Below are 27,819 nucleotides of genomic sequence, written 5' to 3'. Positions count from 1 at the left end.
TTAAGAATTATTGAGCTGGGGCGGCTAGGTGGCAAAGTGGATAGAGCACTGGCCCTGGAGTCAGGAGTACTTGAGTTCAAATCTGGCCTCAAACACTTAAGAATTACCTAGCTGTGTAGCCTTGGGCAAGCCACTTAACCCCATTGAGTTGCAAAAAAACAAAAAAAAAACTTTAAAAAATTATTGGGCTATCTGAAAGCCAGGATCAGGAAAAGAGCCTAGACTTCATTTTTCAAGAAATAATACAGCAAAATTTCCCTGAGATCCTAGAAGCAGAGGGTAAAATAGAAATTGAGGGAATTCACCAGTCACCTCCTGAAAGAGATCCCAAAAGAAAAACTTCCAGGAGTATTATAGCCAAATTCCAAAACTCCCAAATCAAAGAGAAAATTCTAAAAGCTGCCAGAAACAAACAATTCAATTACTGGGGCTCCATAGTCAGGATTGCACAGGATCTGGCAGCATCCACATTAAGGGCTTGTAGGGATTAGAATATGATATTCCAGGAGGCAAAAGATTTTGGTTTACAACTGAGAATCAACTACCCAGCAAAACTGAACATCCTCTTTCAGGGGAAAAGATGGCCTTTCACTGAAACAGGGGATTTTCAAACTTTCCTACTGAAACAACCAGAGCTGGACAGAAAGTCTGATCTCCAAGTACAGGACTCTGGTGAACCATAGAGGGGGTGGAAGAGAGGGACTAACTTTGAGGAATTTAATGATATTGAACTGCTTGTATTCTTACATGGGAAGAAGATATTGATAACTCATATGAACTTTCTCATTTATAAAAGCTGTTAGAAGGAGCATAGATAGATAGATAGGACATAGAAAAAAGTGGAATATAGTGGTATGATATAGTAAAAAGATGGATTCAATGGGTGATAAAGGAAAGTACTAGGAGGAAGGGAAAGGAGATGAAGAAGCTAAGAAATTTCACATAAGAGTCAAGAAAAAGTTTTTTCAATGGAATGGAGTTGGGGGAAGGCAAGAGGGAATGAGTGAGCCTTCATTCTCATCAGAAATGACTCAGAGAGGAAATAACTTACACACTTAATAGGATGAGCAACTTCTCTGGTGGACTTATGATAAAGAAAGTGACTCACCCCAGAGACAGAGTCATTGGAATCTGAACACAGACTGAAGTATATTCTCTCTCTCTCTCTCTCTCTCTCTCTCTCTCTCTCTCTCTCTCTCTCTCTCACACACACACACACACACACAAACACTATTCTTGAGGTTTCTCATCTTCTTGGGGGGGTTATGTTTACTCTAATAACACATTCAATTTTGATCAATGTATAGCATGGAAACAATGTAAAGACTATCAGATTGCCTTTTATGGGGAGAAGAGGGAAGGGAAGGTAGAGAAAAAATTGGAAAATTCAAAACCTTAAGAAAAAATGATAAGTAGAAACTACTATTGTATGTAATTGGAAATCAAATAAGATGTTAATTTTTAAAAAAAGGGAGAAAGGTAAAAAAAAGGTGAGAAATGTACTGATCAGACTTGATGTCATTTGACAATTTTGTTTGCTTTCAATCTATAATGTAGTTGTGAAGTACAGTAAGAAGATAGACTGAGAAAAAGCCATTCCACATAGATGACATTTTTAAGGTTCTCCCTAGTGGGAATTATCTGATGCGCATTAAGAATATGATTGTTTAGAGAAGTTCATCAATAATGTGTATCAGTTCCATGATGATATGCTTGCACAGGTTCTGAATAGTGGATGATGCTCTCAAGATTCCCCAGTCACTTATGATGTGAAACAAGGATGTGTCCTTGCTCCCATACTTTTAAACTTGATGTTTTCAGTCATCCTTGTCAAACACCTTCATTGAGAATGAACATGACTTAAGGTGAACTATTGCACTTATGGAAAACTCTTCAATTTGAAAAGGCTACAAGCCAAGACCAAAGTGGAAGGATTGTTGGTAAATGATCTTCTGTACATATGTTTGCACACACAGTGTAGCCTCTGAAATGAGATGCAACAAAGTATGGATTGATTCTCTGCTGCTTCTGCTAATTTTGGTCTAATAGGTGGCACCAAGGAAACACAGGTGTTCCACCAGCCAGCACCACACCATCCAAATGTGGATCCATTGATTACAGCAAATGGAGAAATTGTGAGTACTGTGGACAAATTCACTTACATTGGCAGTGTCCTTTATGGGGAGGTATACATTGACACTTTTCAATTGAGATTGTCACACACATTGCTATAGCAGAGTATTCAAACATTATTACAGAGAATGCAAAAATGATGGTCTGGGTATGTTAAAATACCAGGACTCTTGCCATAAAGACTATTTTATAGAGATCTCACACAGGGTAAGCACTAACAAGTATGTCAGAAGAGTTGATACCAAGACACCCTGATGGTCTCTCTCTTAAGAATTTCAGAATTGATTATACAACATGGGTGACAGTGGCACAGGACTACCCAGCATAGCATACCCTCATCAAAGAGGGTGCTGCATTCTATTAGGAAGGCAAAAATGAAGTGACTTAAAGGAAACATAACATTCGTAAGTTTAGAGTAAATGCCCCACTTGCTCATATGGAATATTTCTGTCATAGAGCATTCCAAGCTTGAACTGTTCTGATCAGCCACAGATGGACACACTGCAATTTGTCTCAAACATAGTGATGTCATTTTTGGTCTACTTTGATAACGAAAGACAGAAAGCAACCAAACAAACTACCAAAGTTTCTCCCAGTATGAATTCTTTGATGTGCAGCAAAATGGGATCTACAAGTAAAAGCCTTTCTGCATTGATTACATTCATAAGGTTTTTCTCCAGTGTGAATACTGATGTGCAGTAAGACTGTGCTTCCATTTAAAAGACTTTCCACAGTGATTACATTTATAAGTTTTTTCCGTGGTGTGAATTTTCTGATGTACAGAAAGATAGGCCCTACAAGTAAAAGAGTTTCCACACTGAATGAATTCATAAGGTTTCTCTCTAGTGTGGGTTCTCTGATGTGCAGTAAGATAGGCCCTCAGAATAAAAGTCTTTCCACATTGATTACATTCATGAAGTTTTCAGTATGGATTTTCTGATGTGCAGTAAGATGGGACCTGCGAGTAAAAGAGCTTCCACACTGATTACATTGATAAGGTTTCTCTCCAGTGTGAATGCTCTGATGTGTAGTAAGACTGTGTTTCCATTTAAAAGACTTTCCACATTGATTACATTTATAAGTTTTTTCCCCAGTGTGAATTTTCTGATGTACAGAAAGATAGGCCCTACGAGTAAAAGAATTTCCACACTGACTGCATTCATAAGGTTTCTCTCCAGTGTGGGTTCTCTGATGTGCAGTAAGATAGGCCCTCAGAATAAAAGTCTTTCCACATTGATTACATTCATGAAGTTTCTCTCCAGTATGGATTCTCTGATGTGCAGTAAGATGGGACCTGCGAGTAAAAGAGCTTCCACATTGATTACATTGATAAGGTTTCTCTCCAGTGTGAATGCTCTGATGTGCAGTAAGATGGTCTCTCTGAATAAAAGCCCTTCCACAGTGATTACATTCATAAGGTTTCTCTCCGGTGTGGATACTCTGATGTACAGTAAGATGGATCCTCTGAGTAAAAGCCTTTCCACAGTGATTACATTCATAAGGTTTCTCTCCAGTGTGGATTCTCTGATGTGCAGTAAGATGGGCCCTTTGAATAAAAACTTTGTGACAGTGACTACATTCATAAGGTTTCTCTCCAGTGTGAATTCTCTGATGTGTAATAAGATGGGCCCTCTGAACAAAAGTCTTTCCACATTCACTACATTCATGAGGTTTCTTTCCAGCATGGACTTTCAGATGTTTGATAAGATTGCAAATAAGTGGAAAAGTCTTTTCACAGTGTTTGCATTCATAAAGTTTCTTTATAGTTTGGATTCTGGCATGAGCCACAAAGAATTCTGTCCAAGTCAAGTCACAGGGACTATCATTTATAACTGTTTCCTTGTGACTTTCTTCCACAGAAAGGCACAGTTTTCCAATAGCCTTCATCATTTCAAGTCTGATCTCTTCTTCTGAAAGAAAAAAAAAAAGTCCACTGAAACTACAAACATGAACACACACATGTACTGATACATCTGTCAGTCTATCTATCTATCTATCTATCTATCTATCTATCTATCTATCTATCTATGGAGAGAGAGAAATTTGTATCCCCTTCCTACTACTGCTAAAACCTAAACTGACATACTTTCTTGTTTCTCCAGGAAATGAAAAAAAAATTAAACATTACATGGGCTGAACCTATTTAAGTGGCTTGCCCAAGGCCACACAGCTATGTAATTATTAAGTGTCTGAGGCCAGATTTGAACTCCGGCAATCCTGACTCCAGGGCCAGTGCTCTATCCACTGCACCACCTAGCTTCCCCTGAACCTATCATTTTTAAATAGCAATAGCTCACATTCTAAGAATGATTTAATTTACAAAGACCTGTAAATAAAATAACAATGGCTACTAACAATAAACAGGTGACACAATCAGGTTTGGGGTTTTCATGCCAATCATACCTTGGGCCATGAGCTCAGAATGGCCTCATGACTTGACCCACATCCAAGCAACTGACACTAGAACACAAGCTGTGTGGGTGGGCAAGTTCAGTTCACAGTACTTAACAAATTAAATCCGTTTTCTGTCTTTTCATTGCCCTTTCATTGTGTGTACTTTGAATTCTATCTTCACAGACACAATATCATTGGTGAACATATACTAAATATTCAAATTATTTCTTGATCCACCCTACTGGAATAAAAATGTAATTTCCCTGGTGATGACTTTTGATCTTTTGTTCCTGTGTGGCAGTATCTGAGTTCACATACAGAATACCAATACTATTTTTGGTATTTACCTGAGGCATAAGAGATTTGTTCTAATCCATTACCTTTATGGGATACCCTTTACTACCTTTTTAAAAAAATTATCTTTAAATGGCCCTCATCCCTGAAGTAAAATTAAAAACTTCCAAAAAACAGACTTTTAAAAATGCATAGAAAATATGGGTATCATGAAGGAATTTGTGGTAATCATCATTTTATCAGGAAGCTGACAGAATGCTTGAACAGCATGTTCATATTTCATCCCCTTTCAGAACTTCTCATATAAATGTTCTCACAATCCTTGAAGGATTGAGCCAATGATTTTGAACTAAAAACTAGTATAAGGCGACTGGAGCAGGAAATAATTGTCCAATTGGCCCACACAAATATTTATCCTATGGCATGACAAGTGAGTATACTTTAATTTTAACAGTGATATTTTTTCAGCTATTCCAGACTAGCATGATCAAGAAGACGCTGCTTTTGGGATCACATAATGATTAGATCAAAATGGTTATGAATAAGAGCAACCTTTTCTTTTACATTTTCAACTGTATCAAATTATTTCCAAATATCTAGGAAGGTTGGACATTCATGTGCAAACAGTCAAAGTTATGCAAGACCCTTCAATGGCAGTATATCCCTGCACCTTAGAAGTTCTCTCATTCCTAGGTGACCTTATAATCACATCTTATCAAATCTGTCCTCATCAAAGCAAGATTACTTGGGTTTACATCTGTGTAGCCGTAATGGCAGGGTAATTGAAAACCATAGTCCTTAGGCCTACACAGTAGAGGCCATCATACAAACATCATGGCCTAGCCCAATCTTTCTATGAAAACAGATATTAAAGCGCTACTCATTGAAATGCCAGGGGCAGCTAGGTGGTGCAGTGGATAGAGCACTGGCCCTGGAATCAGGAGTACCTGAGTTCAAATCTGGCCTCAGACACTTAATAATTACCTAGCTGTGTGGCCTTGGGCAAGTCATTTAACCCCATCTGCCTTGCAAAAAAACCTTAAAAAAAAAGGAAAGAAATGCCAAGGTGGTTTTTCTAATTTGAACTTATTATCTGTTCATGTTACTCTTAATTCTCAAAGAAATTGGTTAGCAACATAAGCTAATCTTTTAGTAGTTTCAGTGAAAGGCTATCCAGTTTATCAGTAGAAGAAAAAAAATTGCATCATTAAAAGTCTATCCTATCAAAATGATTTTGTATATAAAAATTATTTTTTGAAAAATAGCAATATTAACCACTGACTTGCAAGTATATTTGTCAAGAATGCCATTTGTCATGAGCCAATAAAAAAATGAATCATTTAAATACTAATTGGCAACTCATTTTGCATGGTGTGAAAGTTTGAGAAGATGAATTTCCATCCCTCAGAGGGAGCATGTCCAACTCTTATGTCCTTTTTGCATCTCCTACATATATGAACATTTTCATTATAGTCTCTTAGGAAACCAAAATGGAACTGGTAATGCTGTGAACAGAATAGTTGTTTGGTATATAAATAATATTCTTTTGCAAAAGCTAATATTTGCAATTGACCTGCAAGTACTTTGGACAAGTATACTCTTTGTCATGAGCTAACTGAAAAAAATGAATAGTAATTAAGAAATTAATTTTGACTTATTTGAGTAAAAAAAAAATCATCTCTCAGTGGGAGCTTAACCCATTCTCTGTCCATTCCACCTTATACATGTATGAAGAGTTTATATTTTCTCTTTAAAAATCAGAGTATGGGCGGCTAGGTGGCATAGTAGATAAAGCACTGGCCTTGGAGTCAGGAGTACCTGGGTTCAAATCTGGTCTCAGACACTTAATAATTACCTAGCTGTGTGGCCTTGGGCAAGCCACTTAACCCCATTTGCCTTGCAAAAAAAAAAAAAAAACAAACCTAAAAAAAAAATCAGAATACAATTGATGGTCTAATATTTAGAATGTTGAACTCTGAATTATGAAGATCTGAGGTCCAATTCTAATTTAAATATTTGCTAGTCCTCTGAGCTTGGGAAAATTGCAGCACACTGTCCCTTTCTTTTTTCTCTCTTTCTCTCTCTCTCTCTCTCTCTCTCTCTCTCTCTCTCTCTCTCTTTCTTTTTGCAATGGGGTTAAATGACTTGCCCAAGGCCACACAGCTAGGTAATTATTAAGTGTCTGAGACCAGATTTGAACTCAGGTACTCCTGACTCCAGGGCCGGTGCTCTATCCACTGCACCACCTAGCCACCCCTCTGGTCTCTTTCTTAAACTATTATTATCCTCACTCCTTGTATTCTCTTTTATCCCTGCTGTCTTACATGAATTTCTACTCATGCCCATTCTTTTTTCCACATTTCAACTTTTTTTGTAAACTGGATTCTGACTTCTGTGATAGCAGAGACTGTCTTTTGTCTTTAGTTGTAACCTCATGGCTTAGCCCAGTGTCTAAAGCAGAAGGTACATCACAGCAGCTTTTCTGAATCTTTTCATTCCTCTCCAACTCTTTATTAAGGCTTGCATCTACAACAAACCCACCACTGAAAAAATATATATTTCAAGAATCATCTTATCCCTCTTACCTCACATAAAATAGATAACATCTCCTTTCTAATATTCATATGAAATGAAGTGTATTCTGATGTTTGCAAAAGAAATCTCTCTTTACTTATGTATATACCCTCTTTTCAACCCCTCAACTGCCCTGTCTTTATAAAATGATTCCATAAATATTTCTACTTATCAATTCTTTTTGTGTGTAAATAAAAGCTTTCTTCATTTGGTCTTTATATTCAATTTGGATAATTATAATAATCAATGAAATACAAGAAAAGACAACATCTCTATGGTCTAGCTCCCTATTTCATTGTTTTACTGAAACACAGCTCTCAAAAATTATCAATAGTCTCAAAATTGCTGAAATTCAAGGGCCATCCTATAAAAAAAGAAAGAAATGCCAAGGTGGTTTTTCTAATTTGAACTTATTTTCTTAACTTCTTAACTTCTCTGTAGGCTTTGACTATGTCACTCTCTCCCTTTTCTTCATAATCCCTTCTCTAGATCTGAGTGACATTTTTCTCTCCTGATGCTACTTCTTCAATATACAAAAGAAACTCATTGTTTCCCTCCAACCATCTCATCTTCTTACATCCTTAATGCTATTATCCAAGACATCTCCCCATAGTTCCGGCTTGAAAATGGAATGCTATGCACTCTCATAGCCCCACACATTCCCTCTCCTGACCCACATATTCAATCTGTTACAAAGTCCTAATGATTCTGCCATTCTGCCTTCTTTCACATGTATCTTTTTCTCTCTCAACACTGTCACTTTCTCGATCCAGATTAAAGTCAATCACACAGCTGAGATATTGTAAGAGCATGATGACTGGCCCAACTGCCCTAAATTCAAACATTCCTCTACCCAGTTATCAAATTCTTTCCAAACCATTCAATTGATCATATACCACCTGCACAGCAGTGGCTCCTCAGCAGAAGGATCTAATATAAAACCCTGTCTCGTGCTGTTAAATCACTTCATCACCAACACTTCTCCTATTTTTCCAGTCTTCTTCCACTCAGAAACTTGATATTGACAAGCTGTGTGACCATGGACAAGTCACTTCACCCCAATGCCCCACAAAAATAACCTAACAAAATTAAGGCCTAATTTCTCTTGATCATTTCCAATTTATCATGTCCATAGTATGTTTCTATATAGATGGGGCACTGTACTCTGCCCCCTCCCCCAGACTGTTAACTCCAGGGGTGCAGGTCAAGTACCTGTATCCATTTATATACTTTTTGCTTCCAACAGGGTCTGGATCCCAGTGAACACTTGAATGATTGTTGATTTGAAGAAAGTCTAGGTAGGGATAGCCTAACCCCATTCTGTTCTTTCACAAAAATTGGTGTCCCCAAATTCCAAACAATTTTAGGATCATAGGTTGATTCCTGGAAAGAATCTGAAAGGTAATGGAATCCATCTGCCTCATTTTACAGTTGGAGAAGCTGAGGCTCAGAGGTTCAGTGACTGACCCAGAAAGTGATTGAAAAAGAATTTCAAGGCAGGTCTTCTAACCCCAAATCTAGTCCTTGCCTCAATAGAACAAGCAGAAGCTTCTCCTAATCAGAGCTCTCCTCTCCCTGCTTTCACTTCACTCACCTGGACAGTGGATCTTTACGTCTTCTCCTTCCTCCAGCATCCATGGAACTTCCTTTTGCTCAAAATAAGAGGTCACCTCTTGTTTGGTAACTGGAAACCCTGGGAAGGAAAAATAAGTTTTATTTTTTGCAAAGGTGTGTAAATACAGAATAAATATAGTTTCTTCAGTTTTGGGAACCACTTCAGCCTCCAGCCCAAGAAACAGGGACCTTGAGGAAGCAGCTCTGCTCGGTTATCTTCTCTTCTAGTGGGGAGTCTTTGCTTCTTCAGATGAGATTCTCCTACTACAAACTCAGGAAACACTCCGTATTCCAAGTCTATTTCTTGACCAGTCTGTTATTCCTGGCGCTACCAGGAGTATCTAAGAAAGGACCATATGGTGTCTCCCAGGTCTCCAGAAAAAGTCTCAGAGCACTTATTTTTGGGCTCTGGGGAGAGGTGGGAAAAAAACATCATGGAACCAGGTTAGATTCAGGAAATTTGAACTTGGACCAAAAAGTCTCTTATCTCTCTCTCTCTCCCTCTCTCTCTTCATAGAAGGATCATACAAGAATTAGAAGCAGATAATAGAGCAGTGAAGAGAGCCCTAGGGGTAGAGTGATGATTGCCTGTCTAAATTCTGTCTCAGTCAGTTATTAGCTGTGTGCCCACTCAAACTCCATTTGCCTCAATTTCATCAGCTATCAAATGGAGATAATAATATGACCTAACTTGGAAGGTTATTAGCAGGATGAAGGGACATAACATTATAAAGAATTCACTTGGCATAGTACCTGGAAAATAATAGGTGAAAACAAAAGCTTATTCACTTCAACTTCCTTTTCCTTCATCTATCTAGAATTTTAGGGCAAAATGATGAAAGATTAAGGACAAATTTGCTATTTCAGGGAGAAGTAGGACCTGCAAAGATACAAACTGATGGTGGTTGAAAAGAAGAATATTCCAGATCCTAAAGTAATTCCAATAAGAGTTGAAAGAGAAAAGCTGCCTGAACAGTTTTCAGATATTTGGCAGGCAATACTCATATCTATGTAGAAGTGAAACTGAATAATCTTTGAGATTGTTAATCATCATTATTTGATCTCTGACCTGAAGCTACCCAGAAAGGGTCAGAGACAGCTTCAAGAGAAACAAAGGAAACATTTTAAGTTCCTATCACATATTGCAAAAATTATTTATATGATGGGGCAGCTAGGTGGCGCAATGAATAGAGCATCAGCCCTGGAGTCAGGAGTACCTGAGTTCAAATCTGACCTCAGACACTCAATAATTACCTAGCAGTGTGGTCTTGGGCAAGCCACTTAACCCCATTGCCTTGCAAAAACTAAAAAAAAAAAAAATTATTTATAGGAAAGCCAGGATTCTGAAGAACTCTGCCTGAACAAAGAAGATAGACATTTTTCTCTCTCAAATTTGATCACTGCTCCAAACAGTCCACAGTATGAAATGAAGATATTCTCATTGATTCCAGACTCAGTGTTACTAGGAGAAGTGTCCTTACCCACAGAGATCAGGTTCTGAGCATTCTCCAGCATGACCTCCTTGTACAGCTGCTTCTGAGGATGGTCTAAGAGGCTCCACTCCTCCTGGGTGAAATCCACAGCCACATCCTTGAATGACACCAATTCCTAGACAATCAACAGTTATCAGATGTAGAGTTGAAAGACTCTTCCAAAATAAAATTTCAGCCTTCATCAATTATAGGTGGAAACTCAAGGACAGACAGGAATTTTCCCAGAGGTCATATCCTGTATGACAGTCAGTCAGCTCTACAACACAGAGTCATTAAAAGATTGAGAAATTTGGAGAAAAAAATTTTATGTGATCAGTTGAAATAAAGTTAAGAAATATTGGGGCAGCTAGGTGGCGTGGGGTGGCTAGGTGGCCTAGTAGATAAAGCACCGGCCCTGGAGTCAGGAGTACCTGGGTTCAAATCTGGTCTCAGACACTTAATAATTACCTAGCTGTGTGGCCTTGGGCAAGCCACTTAACCCCATTTGCCTTACAAAAAACCTAAAAAAAAATATCATACATTGAAATGGAATCAGGGAGTATGATTATGTGCTCTCAGTGAGGTGGCAAGTGAATATGTGGAGGAGAAAGAGAAATGGTGATGTGAAATTTCTTCCTTATCAAACCAGTCGGAGATGTATTCTGGAAAGATGGTTGAGTACATTGGAAATTTCCAGACTCTTCAGATAATCTCCATATAATGACAGAAAATCACCATGAAATGAACATAGACCAACAAAAATAGAGGGGCAAAGCAGTTTCATAGGAGGACAATTTGAAATAACTCAGAGAAGATAGTAAATACTGAGGTTTGGCCTGACTGGAATGTAGATACCTCACTAAATCATCAAATAGGGGACCCTGAGGGAAGCAATGCAGGCCTCAAGAAATTTCACCACAGCAACTTTTGCCCCATAAACTTTCATCTAAAGCAAAGAAGATGCTGAGTGGGGGAAGACTGAAGAACCTGTGCTGTTTCTGGAAGGCATGACTAACAGTGCTCACTAGACATGACTCTGACTGTGGCTATGGAGTAAGGAGGGGCAAGGACCACAAGGGCAATGAACCTTTTGGGATAGTAAAAGAGGGGAAGAGAGGAGTCCCTGAAGATGAGCCCCCAGACAGAATCGAGAATATAATAGTATGAAGCACTTAGGGACAAAGGCAACATTACCCACAACTCAAGATTTAAAGTTGATAATAAAAACAAGGCAAAAATGCATAAGCCAAGGATATAGAAACTGGGCAAAAGACTTGAGTTCATATTCAGTGCAAGATAGTGAGGTTAAAAAAATGCCATTCATGCCCTAAAGAGTGATGTCAAATGGACAAAAGATCAATAAGAAATTTGGAAGACATTAAAAAGAATTTCAAAAATGAAATCATAGAGAATGAAAAAATTTAGCAAAAAAAAAAATAAAAGCAATGCATGAAAATTGTTTATAAATTAATCCATTGCAAAATGAGAATGAAAATGTAAGGAAAGAAAATAAAAGGAAATCTAATAACAAAAATAAGGGAAAAGAAAAAAATAAAAGCAGTAAAAAAATTATAAAAAGTGTGGCGGCTAGGTTGCACAGTGGGTAGAGCACCAGTCCTGGAGTCAGGAGTACCTGAATTCAAATCTGGATTCAGACACTTAATAATTACCTAGTTGTGTGGCCTTGGGCAAGGCACTTAACCCCATTGCCTGGCAAAAACCTAAAAAAAATTATAAAAAGTGAACCAATTACAAGAAGAGATATAAATTATTAAAGAAAATAGCCCATTTGAAAGCTAGAATTGAATAAAAGGGATTGCAAGACATTATAAGATAGTAAGATACAAAAACTAGGAAAAATAGAAAAGAATCTGAAACATCTCAGAAAAACAACTGATCTGTAGAACAGATCAAGCAGAGTCAATTTAAGAATTGTTAGATGATCAAGTTATGATTGGAGCCTTTAAAGAATCTAGATATAATATTTTAAGAGCTAATTAGGAAAAGCTGCCCAAAATTTCTGACCAAGAAAGTAAAGTAAAAGCATAAAGAATTGACCAATCATCACCTGAAAATGATACTAGGATAAAAATTTGTAGGCCTGTTGGAGCCAAGTTTCAGTATTCCCAGGTTAAAAAGAAAATATTTCAAGCACAAAGAAAGAAAAAAACAAATATTGTAGAAAAATAATCCGGGCAAGATATAGCAGCTTCTATTAAAAGATCATAGGTCTTAGGAAATTGTCTTTCAGAGTCTGATCATTCTTGGTTTCTTATAGAAGCAAAGGAACTGAGGTTGTATCCAAGAATAATTTATCCAGCCAAGTTGAGTATAATCTTGACTTTAAAAAAGAAAAAAGGACATTTGATGAAATGAAAGACATTCAAGTATTTGTAACAAGACCAAAATTAGAAAATTTGATATAAAAGATCCATAAGAAATATATAGAAATCATAAGGTCATGATAAAGGTTAAGCTATTTATTTAGGATAGAAAAAAGTTATTAATATTATTAATAATTATTAGTTATTCTAATTAGAAATAGAATGTATTTTTAATTGGTATTTTATTTTTCAAATTACATATTATGAACATTTTCCAACTTTCATCCACATGCATATTTATAAGTTATATAATTTATTTCCACCCTCCCTTCCCACTCCCCTCCACTCAGTGGTTAATAGTCTAATGAATATCATATGTGTACATTTATGTTTAACAGGTTTACATATTGGTCATTTTCTGTATGAGGAGTTAGGACTAGGGAAAAAAAAGAAAATAATGGGATAAGAAGAAAAAAAATCAAATAAAATTTTTAAAAGTGAACATGGAGTTCATTCAGATTCTGTAGTTTAATGTGAATGGTATTCTCCATAACAGATCTCCCAGGGTTGTACTGACTGCATAAAATTGAATTTCTTGGGCATTCTTACTGACTGAGCTAAGAGTTCTGCATCTCTCTAAGCTTCACTTGGACTTTACTTTTGATGGAATTAAATGCCACCTTCTTGGAAATGGATGAACTAGTCTGCTGGTAAACCCTGTGGAGTTGATTTTCTTTTAGCAATTTCTATATTTCCCTATCATTTTCATCAAAATGATTCCATATATGAACCATCAGTTACAGCTAATAGATAAATTTTGAGTACTGTGGACAAATTCACTTACCTTGGCAGTGTCCCTTCCAAGGAGGTTCACATTGACAATGAGGTTGACCCTCACATTGCCAGAACTAGCTCAATATTTGGGAGTCTCCAAAAGAAAGTATGGGAGTGAAAAGGTATTAGACAGACTACCAAACTGAAAGTCTATAGAGCCATTGTGCTGACCTCAGTGATACATGCCTGTGAAACCTGAACAGTCTACCAGCACCATGTCAGGAAAATGAGTCATTTCCATTTAAATTGTCTTAGAAAAATTCTAAGTATCATCTGGTAGGAGAAGATACCAGCCACTGAGGTGCTTTCATGAGCTAAACTACCTAGCATTCCAACATTACTACAGAGAGTGCAACTATGATGGGCTGAACATACTGTTAGAATGCCCAACATACCCCAAAAACCTATTTTATGGAGAACTCTCAAGGGGCAAGTAGTCATAGGGGTCAGAAGAAGCAATACTGAAACACCCTTAAGGTCACATGGAAGAACTTTAGAATTGTTTGTACAGCATGAGAGTGTAGGCATAGGGCCAGCCAGCATCACATGCCCTCATCAGTGAGGGGGCTGCACTCTCTGAGGAAGGCAGAATGGAAGCGGCTCAAAGGACATGGGTTATCCGTAAGTTTAGAGTAAGTGCCCCAAATGTTCGCATGGACTTTTTGTGTCCAACCTGTGGTAGAGCATGTTGAGCTCAGTAGCTTGATCAGTCACAGAAGGATACAATGTAATTTTCTCAAATATAGTGAGGTCATTCTTCAATAATGAAGGAAAAAAGGGGGGTGGCTAGGTGGCGCAGTGGATAAAGCACCAGCCCTGTTCAAATCCGACCTCAGACACTTCATAATGACCTAGCTGTGTGGCCTTGAGCAAGCCACTTAACCCCATTGCCTTGCAAAAAAACCTAAAAAAAAATGAAGGAAAAGAACTAATTAACCCAGGGCTGTCCTAGCTCTCTGAACTGCTGAGAGGAGCAGCTGATCAACTCACAATGTTGCTGTTAATGTATACAATGTTCTCTTGGTTCTTTTCTCTTCACTCAGCATCAGTTCTTTCCATGCTTCTTTTGTGTCCTACGCTTCATGATTTCTTATAGAAAAACAGGACTCCCTAACATTCCTATTTAATAACGTGTGTAGCCATTACCCAATTGATGGACCTCAATTTCCAATTTTTTAGCAAGAATAATCTTAAAACTGTGATCATTACTCTAGTACTTTGAAAGAAAGATTGTGGCTGAATTGTATATGATGAGATGATTCTATAAAACAAACCTGGGTAGGAAATGGTTCAAAGGAGAAATTATCTGAAAAAAATAGGGCATGAAAGGGCAATACAGAGGAAGCAGCTGTGGATGCAGAGCTGGTAATATTGACTATCTTCACTCTCATCTTGGACGAAGAAGAAACAAGATAGACATCGGAAAACATTTAGAAGTTTTCTGAACTTCATGAGTGGTAATTAAACACACAGCTATGGAAGGGGAGGGACATTTAGAAGGTATTATAGATTAAGATTGGGGGGGGGTGAAATGAATAAATAAGGAAGGGAGTTTGACCAGTATGAACAAAATAATAAATAAGTAGCTAAGAACAGAAGATAAGTTAAGAGGGCTAAGATAAAGAAAGATGAGAAGGAAAACAGTGAGTAAAAATGAGATGGAGGGGAAATTCATAAATACCAATTATAAATTTGAATGTGAACTGGATAATTTCCCTCATAAAATGGAAATGGCTGAATGGATTAAAAATCAGATTCTAATTGTATATTGTTTACAAGAAATACATTTAATAATGAGAGATGCATACTCAGTTAAAATGAAGGGTTGCTAGCCCTGTGGCCTTGGGCAAGCCACTTAACCCCATTTGCCTTGCAAAAACAAAAAAAAATGAAGGGTTGGATAATTTAAGATGCTTAAGCTAATGGTAAAAAAAACCCCACTGGTAGTAATTATGATCTCAGGAAAAAAGTACCAAAGACAATAAAATAAGATCAATACTGAGTCTATATACACTAACTAATATTGTATCTAAAATTTTAAAAGTATAGTTAAGTGATTTACAGGTGGAGATAGTGATATTTTAATAAAGTGACTTTAATTTTCCCCACTTAGAATTAGATAAATCCACCCAAAATACAAATAAGTAGCTAAGGAAATAAAAAGAATTTTAGATAAACTGCATAAGATAGCTATTTGGAGAGAATTGAATGGAAATGGAAAGGAATACATTTTTTTTCCTTAAAAGTCCATGGTTGCTTTCCAAAAATATGACCATATAGTGGTCTATAGAAATTTTATATTTGCAGGTAGAAAAATGAATAGCATTCCTCTCAGACTGTAAGGCAATAAAAATTATATTTAACAATGAAGTAAATATGAATATAACAGTAACTGGAAATTAAATAACCTAGTCATAAAAATGAGTGGGTTAAAGAATAAATCATAAAAATAATCAGTACTTTAATTAAAGATGACAACAATGAGAAAAGAAATCACAACCTTCAGATTACAGGAAAAGCAATGATTAGAGAAAATGTATGTCTTTAAACATGAAAAAACTAAAGAGCAGACTAATCAATTGGATATGCAATTAAAAAGCTTGAAAAGAGATTAAAAGTTCAAATTAAAGATCAAAGGGGAAATTCCAAAAATCTAGAGTAAAAAAAAAAATTGAATAAATAAATAATGTTAGGTGTTGACTTTATGAAAAAACAAAGTGCATAGATATCTATTTGCACAGTTAGTTTCTTCAAAGGAAAGAAAAAAAACAAAATCAAACCAAATCAAATATTAAAAAAAGAAAAAATACCACTAATGAGGATGAAATTAAAACAACTACAAGAAGTTATTTTGCCCAATTTTATGGTGATAAATAGAACCATTTAAGTGAAATGGAAGAATATTTACAAAAAATATAATTTTTACAGATGAGCAGAAGAAAGAGAATGATCAAATAGTCCTATTTTAGAAAAATGGAATAAGCCTTAAATTATATCCCTAAGAGAAAGGCACCAACCAGATAGACCTACATAGTGAAATCTAACAAATATTTAGAGATTAGCTAATTCTACTATTTTTTTTTGGAATAAAGAGTAAAGAAAAAAATTCTACTAAACTCCTTTGATGAAACAAATATAAGATTCTTAAACTGGAAAGAGCAGTGAAAACAGGAAAAGAAAATTATAGATCAATTCCATTATAAAATATAGATGGAAAAGTCCTAAATGAAACAATACATAAAAGATAAATAATATAGTGATTATACCTTCTGATCATGTTGGATTTTTTCCAGGAATGCAAGGGATGTTAAGGAAAACTATTAAAATATATTTTATGACATCAATAAGAAAAGTTAAAATAAAATCATGCAATTTTACCAATAGATACAGAAAAAGGTTTTGATAAAGTTCAGCACCTATTTCTATTGAAAAACACTTAGAGGTATTGATATTAATGCATTGTTACTTAAACTGATAAAAGAATTTATCTAAAACCATCAAAAACCTGGTTTGCAATGGAAATAAACTAAAATCCTTTCCAGTAAAATCAAGGGTAAAGCAAGAATGCCCACTGTCACCAATTTCATTCAGTATTGTATTGGAGAGTCTAGAAATAGCAGTAAGAGAAGAAAAAGAGATGGAAGGAATCAGAATATGGGAAGAGGTGATAAAAAAGTACTTCTTTCTGCTATCATAATGATAATCTCGGTAAAGCTCAAAGGTTCTACTAAAAAGTTAGTTTAAAAAAATTAAAATTTTAACAAAGTAGCAGAATATAAAGTAAATCCATATACATCATCAGCATTCCAGTACGTTACAAACAAAACTCTGTAAGAAGAGATAATAAAAATTCTTTATTTAAAATAATTTTGAAACCTATGTGGTAAAATGCTTAGATCACTAGCCTTCCAGTCAGGAGGACTTAAGTTCAAATCCAACCTTGGAACTTATCATTTTCTAGCCCTATGATCCTAGGCAATTCACATAATCCTAAATGCCTTACATAAAGGATCATCTCTGATTTATATCTGTCTATTAGCCCTAGATGGGAAAAGAAACTCTCTGGAAGAGAAACTGAGGCTGGTGATTTAGCAAAGCACCCTCTCATTCAAATCAAATTCATTTGCTTGTCATGACATCTCTTCCCTGATGCTTTGGTCTTCTTTGAGAAGGAAGGACAAACAACAAGCTAACATAAGCCAGGACTTAAAATTGGTTATACATATAAAATTAGGTTTAAATAATTGGAAAGATATTCTTTTTTTTTTTAGGTTTTTTTTTGCAAGGCAATGGGGTTAAGTGGCTTGCCCAAGGCCACACAGCTAGGTGAACTCAGGTAGTCCTGACTCCAGGGCCAGTGCTCTATCCACTGTGCCACCTAGCCACCCCCAGGAATGATATTCTTATGACATAGTCAGAGTCAATATAATTAAAAGAAAATTTTTCTCAAAATAATTTATTAATTCAATACCTTACAAATTAAATTGACAGAAAAGTCTTTTACTGGATTAGAAAACATAATACTAAAACTCATTTGAAGCAATTTGAAACAATTCTGAGGTATCCCTATATTAGATGGCCAAAATGACAAAATGAACCATGTTGAAGGGAATGCAGAAAGCTTGAGATACTAATGTATTGTTGGTGGAGTTGTGAACTAATCTAAGCTTTCTGGAGAGCAATTTGGGACTATTCCCAAAGGGTAATAAAACTGTATACTCTTTGATCCAGCAATACCATTTCTAAGTCTAAATTCCAAAGAGATTACATAAAAGGATAAAAAAGCCATCTGTGCAAATATTTTTACCAAATTTTTTCATAGTGGCAAAGAATTAGAAATTGTGGGGCTGCCCATCAGTTAGGGAAGGCTGAACTAATTTGTTGTATGAATGACATGGAGAACCATTGTTGTGTAAGAAATCATGAGGGATAGGACTTCAGAAAAGCCTGGAAGGACTTTCATGAATTGATACTGGGTAAAGGAGCAGAACCAGGAGAAGATTGAACACACTAACATGAACACTGGGCAATGTCCAATGATGGACTTACTCAACTTAGCAGTACAATAATCAAAGACAATTTTAAAGGACTTGTGATGAAAAATACCATCTATATTCAGAGAGGAACCATGGAGTCTGAATATAGACCAAAGCTTACTACTGTCAATTTTTAAAATTTGTTTGATATATTTTCCCTCTGAAGGTTTTTTCCTCCATTTTTATTTGATTCTTCTTTAACAACATGACAAATATAGAGATATATTTAACATAGTTATACATATATAAGCTATTTTTAGATTGCTTTCTGTTGGGGGAGGGGGAAGAAAGGGAGGTAGAGAGAAAAAATGCAAAACTCAAAACTATCTAAAAATGGTGACAAATATCTGTGCAATTAAATGAAAAAGAAAATAAGAATTAACAAATGAAAAATCATTTGGAAAAACAAAAGTCAAGAATATTAGAGGAACTAGTGAAAAATGTATAAAGAAATGAAGTTTAACACAGTGTCCTCTTGATACTGTTTTATAAAACAGTAATTATAAAAATTAAATCATATGGACTAAGATAAGTGAATTAGAAAACAAAAGTTTTAGTAGCAATTTATCATAATAAACTTGTATTTGACAAGTGTAAAAAAATTTAGATTTTGAGGGGAAGAGCCAAGATGGCAACAAGAACAGATCTTGTCTTAGGCACTCTCTCATAAAATTCATAAGCTAAGGATTCTAACTAAATTTTCGAGAGACAGAACCCACAGAGGGACTCAGTGAGGCAGTTCTCCTACTAAAGGTAACCTGTAGTAACCGGGGTCGGAGGGGCAGCCTGCCAGAGGGGTGGCCTGCCAGAGCAAAAGAACTTAAGCCTCCTGGAGGCAGCCCTAGGGTGCTGGGAGCTGCAGCTCACAGTAGCAGGGGAGTTTCCTGAGCTACACCCCTGGGGAGCACCAGGCACAAATTGGGGGAACAGTGTGGGGGGACCTCTGCCAGTGCGAGGATGTGAGGCCCAGCCCTCAGGGCACACAGGGAGCAACTGTGGTCTTGTGGCAGCCCAGATCCAGGAACAGAAGCAGGCGGAGCCGGGAAGCAGGAGCCCCCAGGGCAAGAGCCCATTGAACCTAGGGAGGGGAGTGAAGAGAGACTGCTGAGCTCTGTCCTCTGCCCCTGGAACAGGACTCTGGGGCTCTGACCACATTCAGATCCTGATCGCAGTCTAGGCCGCCCCATAGAACAGCAGCACCCCCCACCTCAGCTCCATAGCAGAGGGGGGCATATATGGTCATTCACAGACCAGAAGGGAAGACAGAGCCTCACATATTGAGACACTTGTGGGAGTGTCCTAAAAGCTCAGGAAGCACCCCCAAAACAGGCTTGGGCTGGGAAAATGAGCAAGCAGAGAAAAAAGAGGAACACCATTGAGAAATATTTTGCATATAAGCCCAAGAAGGATCAAAATACTCAGTCTGAAGATGAGGAAGCACAAGTTCCTGCATCTAAAGACTCCAAGAAAAACAGAAATTGGGCTCAGGCTATGACGAGCTCAAAAAAGACTTTGAAAATCAAATGATGGAGTTAGAAGAAAAACTGGGAAAAGAAATGAGAGAGATGCAGGAAAAACATGAAAATGAAGTCAGCAGCTTAGTCAAGGAAATCCAAAAAAATGCTGAAGAAAATAGCATGCTAAAAACCAGCTTAGGTCAAATGGATAAAACAGTTCAAAAAGTTATTGAGGAGAAGAATGCCTTAAAAAAGTAAAATCGGCCAGATGGAAAAAGAGATAAGAAAACTCTCTGAGGAGAACAAATCCTTCAGACAAAGAATAGAATTCAGGGAGATTGATGAATTTACCAGAAATCAGGAATCAATACTTCAAAACCAAAAAAATGAAAAATTAGAAGAAAATGTGAAATATCTCATTGAAAAAACAACTGATACAGAAAACAGACTTAGGAAAGATAATTTAACAATTATTGGAATACCTGAAAGTCATGATCAGGAAAAGAGCCTTGACATCATTTTCAAGGAAGTGCTACAGGAAAATTGCCCTGATATCCTAGAAGCAGAGGGCAAAATAGAAATGGAGAGAATCCACTGATTCCCACGAGAAAGAGATCCTAAAAAACCAACTCCTAGGAATATTATAGCCAAGTTCCAGAACTCCCAAGTCAAAGAGAAAATATTACAAGCAGCCAGAAGGACACAGTTCAAATATCGTGGAGCTACAATCACGATCACACAGGACTTAGTAACTACATTGGAAGCTCTTGTAGGGCTTGTAATATAATATACCCAAATGCAAAAGAGCTTAGAATGCAGCCAAGAATGAACTACTCAGCAAGGCTGAATGTCCTCTTCCAGGGAAAAAGATGGACTTTCAATGAACCAGGGGAATTTCAAATGTTCTTGTTGCAATGGCCAGAGCTGAACAGAAGGTTTGATCTTCAGATACAGTACTCAGGTGAAGCATAAAGATTGGAGGAGAAGGGGAAAATATGAGGGACTTAATGATGATGAACTGCATGTATTCCTGCATAGAAAAATGACACTGATAATACTCATATGAACCTTCTCAGTTAATAGAGCAGGTAGAGGGAGCTTTTATAGTTGAAGCACAGGAGAAAGCTGAATTTGAAGATAAAATATGGTGTAAAAATGGAGTCAATAGAAAAAGAGGGAAATGTAATGGAAGAAAGAAAAAGGAGAGGGGGAATAGGCCAAGATATTTCATATAATAAGATTTTTCTTTATTACAATGAGCTATTGCAATGATATGGAAGGGGGGGAAGGCAAGGGGGAATGAGGGAATCTCCGCTCTCATCAGAGGTGGCTAGGAGAGGAAACTGCATATATACTCAATGGTGTATAGGCATCTGGAGTAAGAAGGGGGGGGGACAGGGGGAAGGGGGGAATGTGAATGAAGGAGAAGAGGATGGACCATGGGGGGACAGAGGTCAGATATAACACATTTTCTTTTTTACTTCTTGCAAGGGGCTGGGATTGGATGGCCTGTCTGGGACCATAGGGCCAGGTGGATGCTGGGCCTAAGGGGTGGTAGGGGGGCTCAGGGTCTCTTGGCCCCAGGACCAGGGATCTGTCTGCTGCACCACTCAGCTACCCTACAGCAGAGTCAGAGTGAAAGGAGAGAGAAAATATAGTACATGGTAGTGGAGAAATAAGAAAGGAGGGAGTTGTGATCAGCAATGGCAACAGTGGAAAAATATGGAAGTAACTTTTGCCATGGACTTTTATCATAAAGAATGTGATCCACCCGCGACAGAGTTGTTGGTGTTGGAACAAAGACTCAAGCACATTTTTTATTATCATTATTTGGGGGGGGGTACAGGGCAAATGGGACTGGGTGGCCTGCCTGGGGCCACATAGCAGGGTGATCATTGGGTGGCTGAGGCCAGATTTGGACCCGGGTGCTCCTGGCTCAAGGGCCAATTCTCTGCCACCCAGCCACCCCTACTATTATTACTATTTTATTTTATTTTGGGTCTTTTTTTCTTTTTTCTTTTGGTTTTTGCAGGGCAGTGGGGTTCAAGTGGCTTGCATGTCACACGGCTGGGTGATTGTTAGGTATATGGGGCTGGATGTGGGCTTGGGTGCTCGTGGCTCCAGGGCTGGTGCTCCATCCATGGCGCCACCTGGCCATACCTACAATTATTACTATTATTTTTTTATTTTAATTTTTTTCTCTCCCCTTTACTTTATCGCTCAAGCAAGTCTATATTTCTGGGGGGAGGGGGTATTTTGTTTACTCTTAAACAAGAATATGCTATTAATGTAAAAAAACATTATTTGTACAAAATGAGAATAAATATTAAAGAAAAAATAAAGAAAAAAATTTAGATTCTGTGTTAAGAATTTATTATTCAGTCAAATGTATTGGCAAAGCAGTGTGGCTGAAACTGGACATGGAACAGTATGTCACATCATTTACCAATATAAGATCAAGATGGATACAGTACCTAGATATGAAGAGAGTGGGGGGGGGGGGGGCTTTGCTAAGTCACCAGCCTCACTTTCTCCTCTAGAGCCGTCTGTGTCCAGTGGCCAGATATGAATCAGGACAACTGGACATGGTCTTGGATGCCAGACAATCAGAAGTAAATGACTTACGCAAAGTCATGCAGTTACTAAGTGTCAAGTGGATTTGAACTCCTATCCTCCTGACTCCAAGGCCAGTGCTCTATCCACTGTGCCACCAAGCTGCCCCCTAAAATGCTCTAAATCACTGATGGGAGAATTGCAAACTGAAACAACATTGAGTTATCATTTTACACCTATCAGATTGTCTAAAAGAATAGAATAGAAAAGTAACTAATGTTGGAAAAATTGGAACACTAATTCATTGTTGGTGAAATTGTAAAATGGTCCAACCACTTTAGAGAGCAAGCTGAAATTAGGCCCATGAAGTTTTACTCTACCTTATCTTTTGTCCCAGCAATCCTACCACTACTTCTATTTTCAAAGATGATTAAAGATAAAGGAAAACCACCTATATGGGCTAAAACTATTATAGAAACTTTATTTGTGGTAGCAAATACCTGGAAATTTCAGGGATGCCCAGCAAATGGGAAATGATAGAAAAAGTTGTAATAAATAAATTGGGATGGAATACTGTTGTGCTGTATAAAATGGTGATCTCTAGTATTTAAAAAAAATGGAAAGTCTTGCATGAAATGAAGAATGAAATGAACAGAAGCAAGAGAACACTGGATACAATAACAGCAATATTATCTTGAAAATGATTTTGGGGGCAGCTAGGTGGCTCAGTGAATAGAACAGCTGCTCTGGAGTCAGGAGGACCGGAGTTCAAATGTGGCCTCAGACACTTAATAATTACCTAGCTCTGTGGCCTTGGACAAGCCACTTAATTCCATTTGTCTTGCAAAAATCTTAAAAAAAAGTGATTTTGAAGGGGTAGCTAGGTGGCACAGTGGATAGAGCAAGGCACTGGAGTCAGGAGGACCTGAGTTCAAATCCAGCCTCAGATACGTAATAATTACCTAGCTGTGTGACATTGGGCAAGTCACTTAAACCCATTGCCTTACCAAAAAGAAAATGATTTTGAGAGAATGTTATTTATAGCAGCTGTTTTTCTGGTGGCTAAGAATTGAGAAATAAGAGGATTCATATCAATTGGGGAATGGCAGAAAAATCTGTGGTATCTGATGGGATGAAATATTATTGTGCTATAAGAAAAAACAAGCAAGATGAACTATGTACAAACTAACATAGAAATGTTTTACATGACTGCACATATGCAATTTATATCCAATTCCTTTTAACTCAGAGGGTAGAGAGGAGGGAGGAGGGATAGACTAAAGATCTCAAAACTTTTTAAAAATTCTTGAAAGGGCAGCTAGGTGGTGCAGTGGATAGAGCGCCAGCCAGCCCTGGAGTCAGGAAGACCTGGGTTCAAATCTGGCCTCAGACACTTACTAATGAGGCTGTGTAGCCTTGGGCAAGCCACTTAACCCCATTGCCTTGCAAAAATCTAAAAAAAAAAATGCTTGAAACTTGTTACAATAAATGTGAGAAATGTAGGGTGTTGGTCTTCACAGGATTTGGAGGGGAGCCCTTAGGGAATTCATTACAAAGGGGGAATGGACCAGCCAATCACAAGACTGGAAAAGTCTTCCTAATCCCATTCCAGGGACACCAAACCCCAAACTGTCAAGTGACCTAGAAATCTAGACCTAATGCTACTGCGTTTGTGCAATTAGGCAATTGAATATTAACCCACATACCCCCTGGGGTTCTTGAGCATGTCATGCCTTGGATGATGTGGGGGGGAGATCATATTAGGGGCATATCATGGAATGGGCAATCCTTTTAGATTGTAACTCAAACTCTGAGAGCCTAAGAACATCCAAGAGGGAGGGGAAAGAGTTTCTGAGGACAATAAATTACCTGACTCCTGAGACTAAGGTGTGCCCCATGCTTAGGAGTGAGGTACACTTGTAAAGTGTACCTTGCAAGGTTTGTGAATAAAATGTGCAATTTTCTCTCATTCTAGCAGGTTTTCCTTTTCATTCATTTATAACAATAAGTAACTGGGAAAAATAAAATCTTAAGTTTTGAAAAAAGAAATGGTAAGAGAGACAGGATAAGGCTTGTGTGACCTGTGATAGAAGGAGATGAAGAGCACCTGGAGTACATTTCTGCTCTGAGGACAATACCACAAAAGGACAAAAGCTGGCTCTGCCTTCTCAGGTCTGCCTGTGAAGGGTTTTCATGGACTTAGAGTTGTTACAAGCAGAGGCTGGCCAAAGAAACAAAGAAAGCGGAGAGAGGGAAGGGATGAGGGGGACCAGAGATGGGGGAAAGGGGGGGGGGGAATAAGGTGTTTCTTTGTCTATCTGTATCTGTGTGTGTGTGTGTGTGTGTGTGTGTGTGAGAGAGAGAGAGAGAGAGAGAGAGAGAGAGAGAGAGAGAGAGAGAGAGAGAGAGAGAGGTCCACTATGCTTGGCAGGTATTAAGGGAGCAAAAGAAAAGATCCCTAGAATATAAAGATTCATGAATGAAGTGATCCTTGAAAGTCAGCTATGTAATAAGGGAGAACCTCAGAACAAGTAGGGAGGACACCAATTTTGGGCCAGGGGGCTCAGGGCTCAAGAGCCCAATGAATGCATTTAAACCACAGAAGGAGAGAGCAGGGCAATGTTGTTACTCCTGTGTTCAATTTCATGGCTATTTTTTTGGTAAAGAAGCCATTCATAAGGAAGGCACTGCCAAGCTTCCTAGACCATCCCTGATGTCTATTGAAAAGGATTTGTTTAGTCCTGTAGGTCTCCTCTGGGGAGAAAATGCACTCACCTGAGGTGGGGGGCTGAGGCTCCCGGGGGCCATTCCCTCTGAATCCAGGCTCCCTCTGTGGGGAGCAAAATTATCAAAGTGACTATATTTTGTTGACTTCCTCCATCTTGTTGCTGTTCTTTACTTACCTTGGCAAATGTAATTTACAGCCAAATATCTTACTAATAGAGGTCATACCTACCTAAGGAAAGTTTTAACTTGATGCATTTTGATAAACAGGAGACAGCCTAGAGTCCCCAGAAAGCTCCTCCCTTCCTTATCTCTGAATGTAAAAGAAGCATCTACCCTACCCATAATCTTAGTCCCAGGCCACCTGCCTTGTGCTCAGATTCTGGGTGATTGCTAGTTTTGAACTTTTTAATAAAACTGTTCTAACTCATTTCCAACTTTAGGTATGGATTTGACCTGGTACCTGTTTTGACCAGACCTGGGTTCTCTGCAGTCTGAACCAGGGAGGGAGAAGGATCCAAGAGAGGGAGAGGGCTTTCCTTTCTCTCCTTAGGGAGGAGGCTGGCCCACAGAACTTTGTGAAAGTGAGGTCCCGCTGGAGTTACCAGGGATCAGGCCTGAGGGCAGTCTCAGGGCAGACTCCAACCTATGGAGGGAGGGAGGCAAGTTGGGAGAGCCAGACTTAAAAATTAACAGGAAGACTGTATCACTCCTTCCTCTTAATCCTTCCTTTCATCCCCCTCCTCTTCCCTTTCTCAAGGTGAGGACTTTCTTTCTTCCATCTCAGACCATGACTTCAGGGAGGTGATTCCATGACAAGCATTTGAACTGGATTTGAGTGAGAGGTGATGTACTAAGTGATCAGGCTCACTTTTTCCTCCAGTGGCCAGATATGAATCAGCCAGATATGACTGGAGAGGGCCCTGGATGTGAGGCAACCCCCTACAGACCCAGGAGATTGAAATCCCAGTTCAGATGAGACCAGGCAGAGCCTCAAAGTCTCTTGGGTCAGGGCTCTCCCTTTAACTGCGCCTGTGTTTTCCCCGTATCTCCTGAGGGCTCAAAAAAGAAGTTGAGGGGGGCAGCTAGGTGGCCCACGGGATAAAGCACCAGCCCTGGCCCTGGAGTCAGGAGGATTTGAGTTCAAATATGGCCTTGGACACTTAATTACCTAGTTGTGTGACCCTGGGCAAGTCACTTCACCCCACTTCCTTGTAAAAGAAAAACAAAAATCAAGTTGAGGCAGTGTCTGGATTTTTCTTGGGGGCAGCCAAGCCTTACCTCTCCCAGGTCTCCAGTGCACACGACCAGTAGCGTGTTCTACAAAGAGGGTCACAGGCCCAAGGAGAAGCAAACAGGCAGCTCTGTTGCTACCTCTGTGAATCTCTGCCCTGTCCCTCCTGCTCCTTGCAACTATGCTCTTGGCTGTCAGCAAAAGCCCTGGGAAACCATAGACCAGCAAGCATCTCGTGAGCCAGGCTGCACCAATTAGAATGCCCCTCACTGCCCAGCTGCATGCCCGAAGAAGGCAAACAATGTTAGACCACAAAGAGGAAGACTGGAGCTCGCTTCCCCACAAAGAGGAAGACTGGAGCTCGCTTCCTGAACCAAGAGCACACACCGGAGATGGCTACATGCAAGACATGCTGTACTTCTCTGTCCCTGTGACCAAGGCCGTTCACATGTCCCTCAGCAAATCCTTGGGGCCTCCAGTCCCCCGACAAGGCCGGGAAGCAAGGAAAATATACTCAATTAAAGATGTAACAGACTTTACCTTGTTTACTCTGGTAAATCTGGGGCCTTCCTTTGCAAGGATGCTGGAGACAGGGAGCCAGATGCCTGGAATCTGAAAGGGGAAGCAGTCTGAGACCACGAGTTCAGTCAAGGAGGATGGGGAGCAGGAAAGCGCTTCAGTCCCCGTGTGTGAGGTGGCATCTGGGGATAGGAAGCCAGGACTCCTGGATCCTCAGAGGGGGTTAGAGTTTAAGGCAGGACAGATGAATTTCTAACCAATATATGGGGACAGGGATAAAGGACATCTGGGTCCTGAGGGGAAGGCTCCTGGATTCCTGGGGCAAAGTCTGAGGGCCAGGAAAGTGTGACCCAATGGTATATTATGGGAAGGTGAGCAAAGAAGTTTGGGAAGTGATAGGGAATCTGGAAAAGGATTGGGGGAGGGGGAAATCATTCATTAAACTGGCTAGAGAGGAAAAGCTGCTCCTGGCAGAGGATTCTCACCCTTAGGTCTGATGAGACCCAATGGAAAGGGCAACCCTCAGGAGCCAGGACACATGGGGGGGGGGGGGTTGTCTGGCTCAGACCTACCTGGGACAGGCGTGCAGAGAACTGGCTGTCAGGAGGGAGAGGAAGTCAGCTATAAGAGAAGAAAGAAGAGCTAAAAGAGCTCCAG

General features: G+C 38.7%; 1 protein-coding gene across 3 annotated transcripts; it reads right to left on the bottom strand.

Annotated features, from left to right (window-relative positions):
• Positions 1-1,498: 1,498 nt before the first annotated feature.
• On the bottom strand, positions 1,499-27,819 carry LOC141497147 (uncharacterized). 3 transcript variants are annotated; one of them, XM_074199793.1, is made up of 5 exons: positions 27,735-27,819; positions 27,184-27,255; positions 10,491-10,617; positions 8,990-9,088; positions 1,499-4,043 (listed from the first exon to the last, which is right to left on the bottom strand). In XM_074199793.1, exons 3-5 carry the CDS (start codon positions 10,522-10,524, stop codon positions 3,013-3,015), a joined length of 1,164 nt encoding a protein of 387 aa, XP_074055894.1. In that variant the 5' UTR covers positions 10,525-10,617; positions 27,184-27,255; positions 27,735-27,819; the 3' UTR covers positions 1,499-3,012. The 3 variants fall into 3 exon arrangements, with proteins under 3 accessions (XP_074055894.1, XP_074055895.1, XP_074055893.1); XM_074199794.1 differs by lacking the exons at positions 27,184-27,255; positions 27,735-27,819 and adding an exon at positions 26,691-27,057; XM_074199792.1 differs by lacking the exons at positions 27,184-27,255; positions 27,735-27,819 and adding an exon at positions 25,461-25,513.

Source organism: Macrotis lagotis, chromosome X, assembly GCF_037893015.1.
Source record: "Macrotis lagotis isolate mMagLag1 chromosome X, bilby.v1.9.chrom.fasta, whole genome shotgun sequence".
NCBI lineage: Eukaryota > Metazoa > Chordata > Mammalia > Peramelemorphia > Peramelidae > Macrotis > Macrotis lagotis.
The sequence above is the reverse complement of the archived record's forward strand: the minus strand, read 5'-3'. Positions and strand labels throughout refer to the sequence as shown.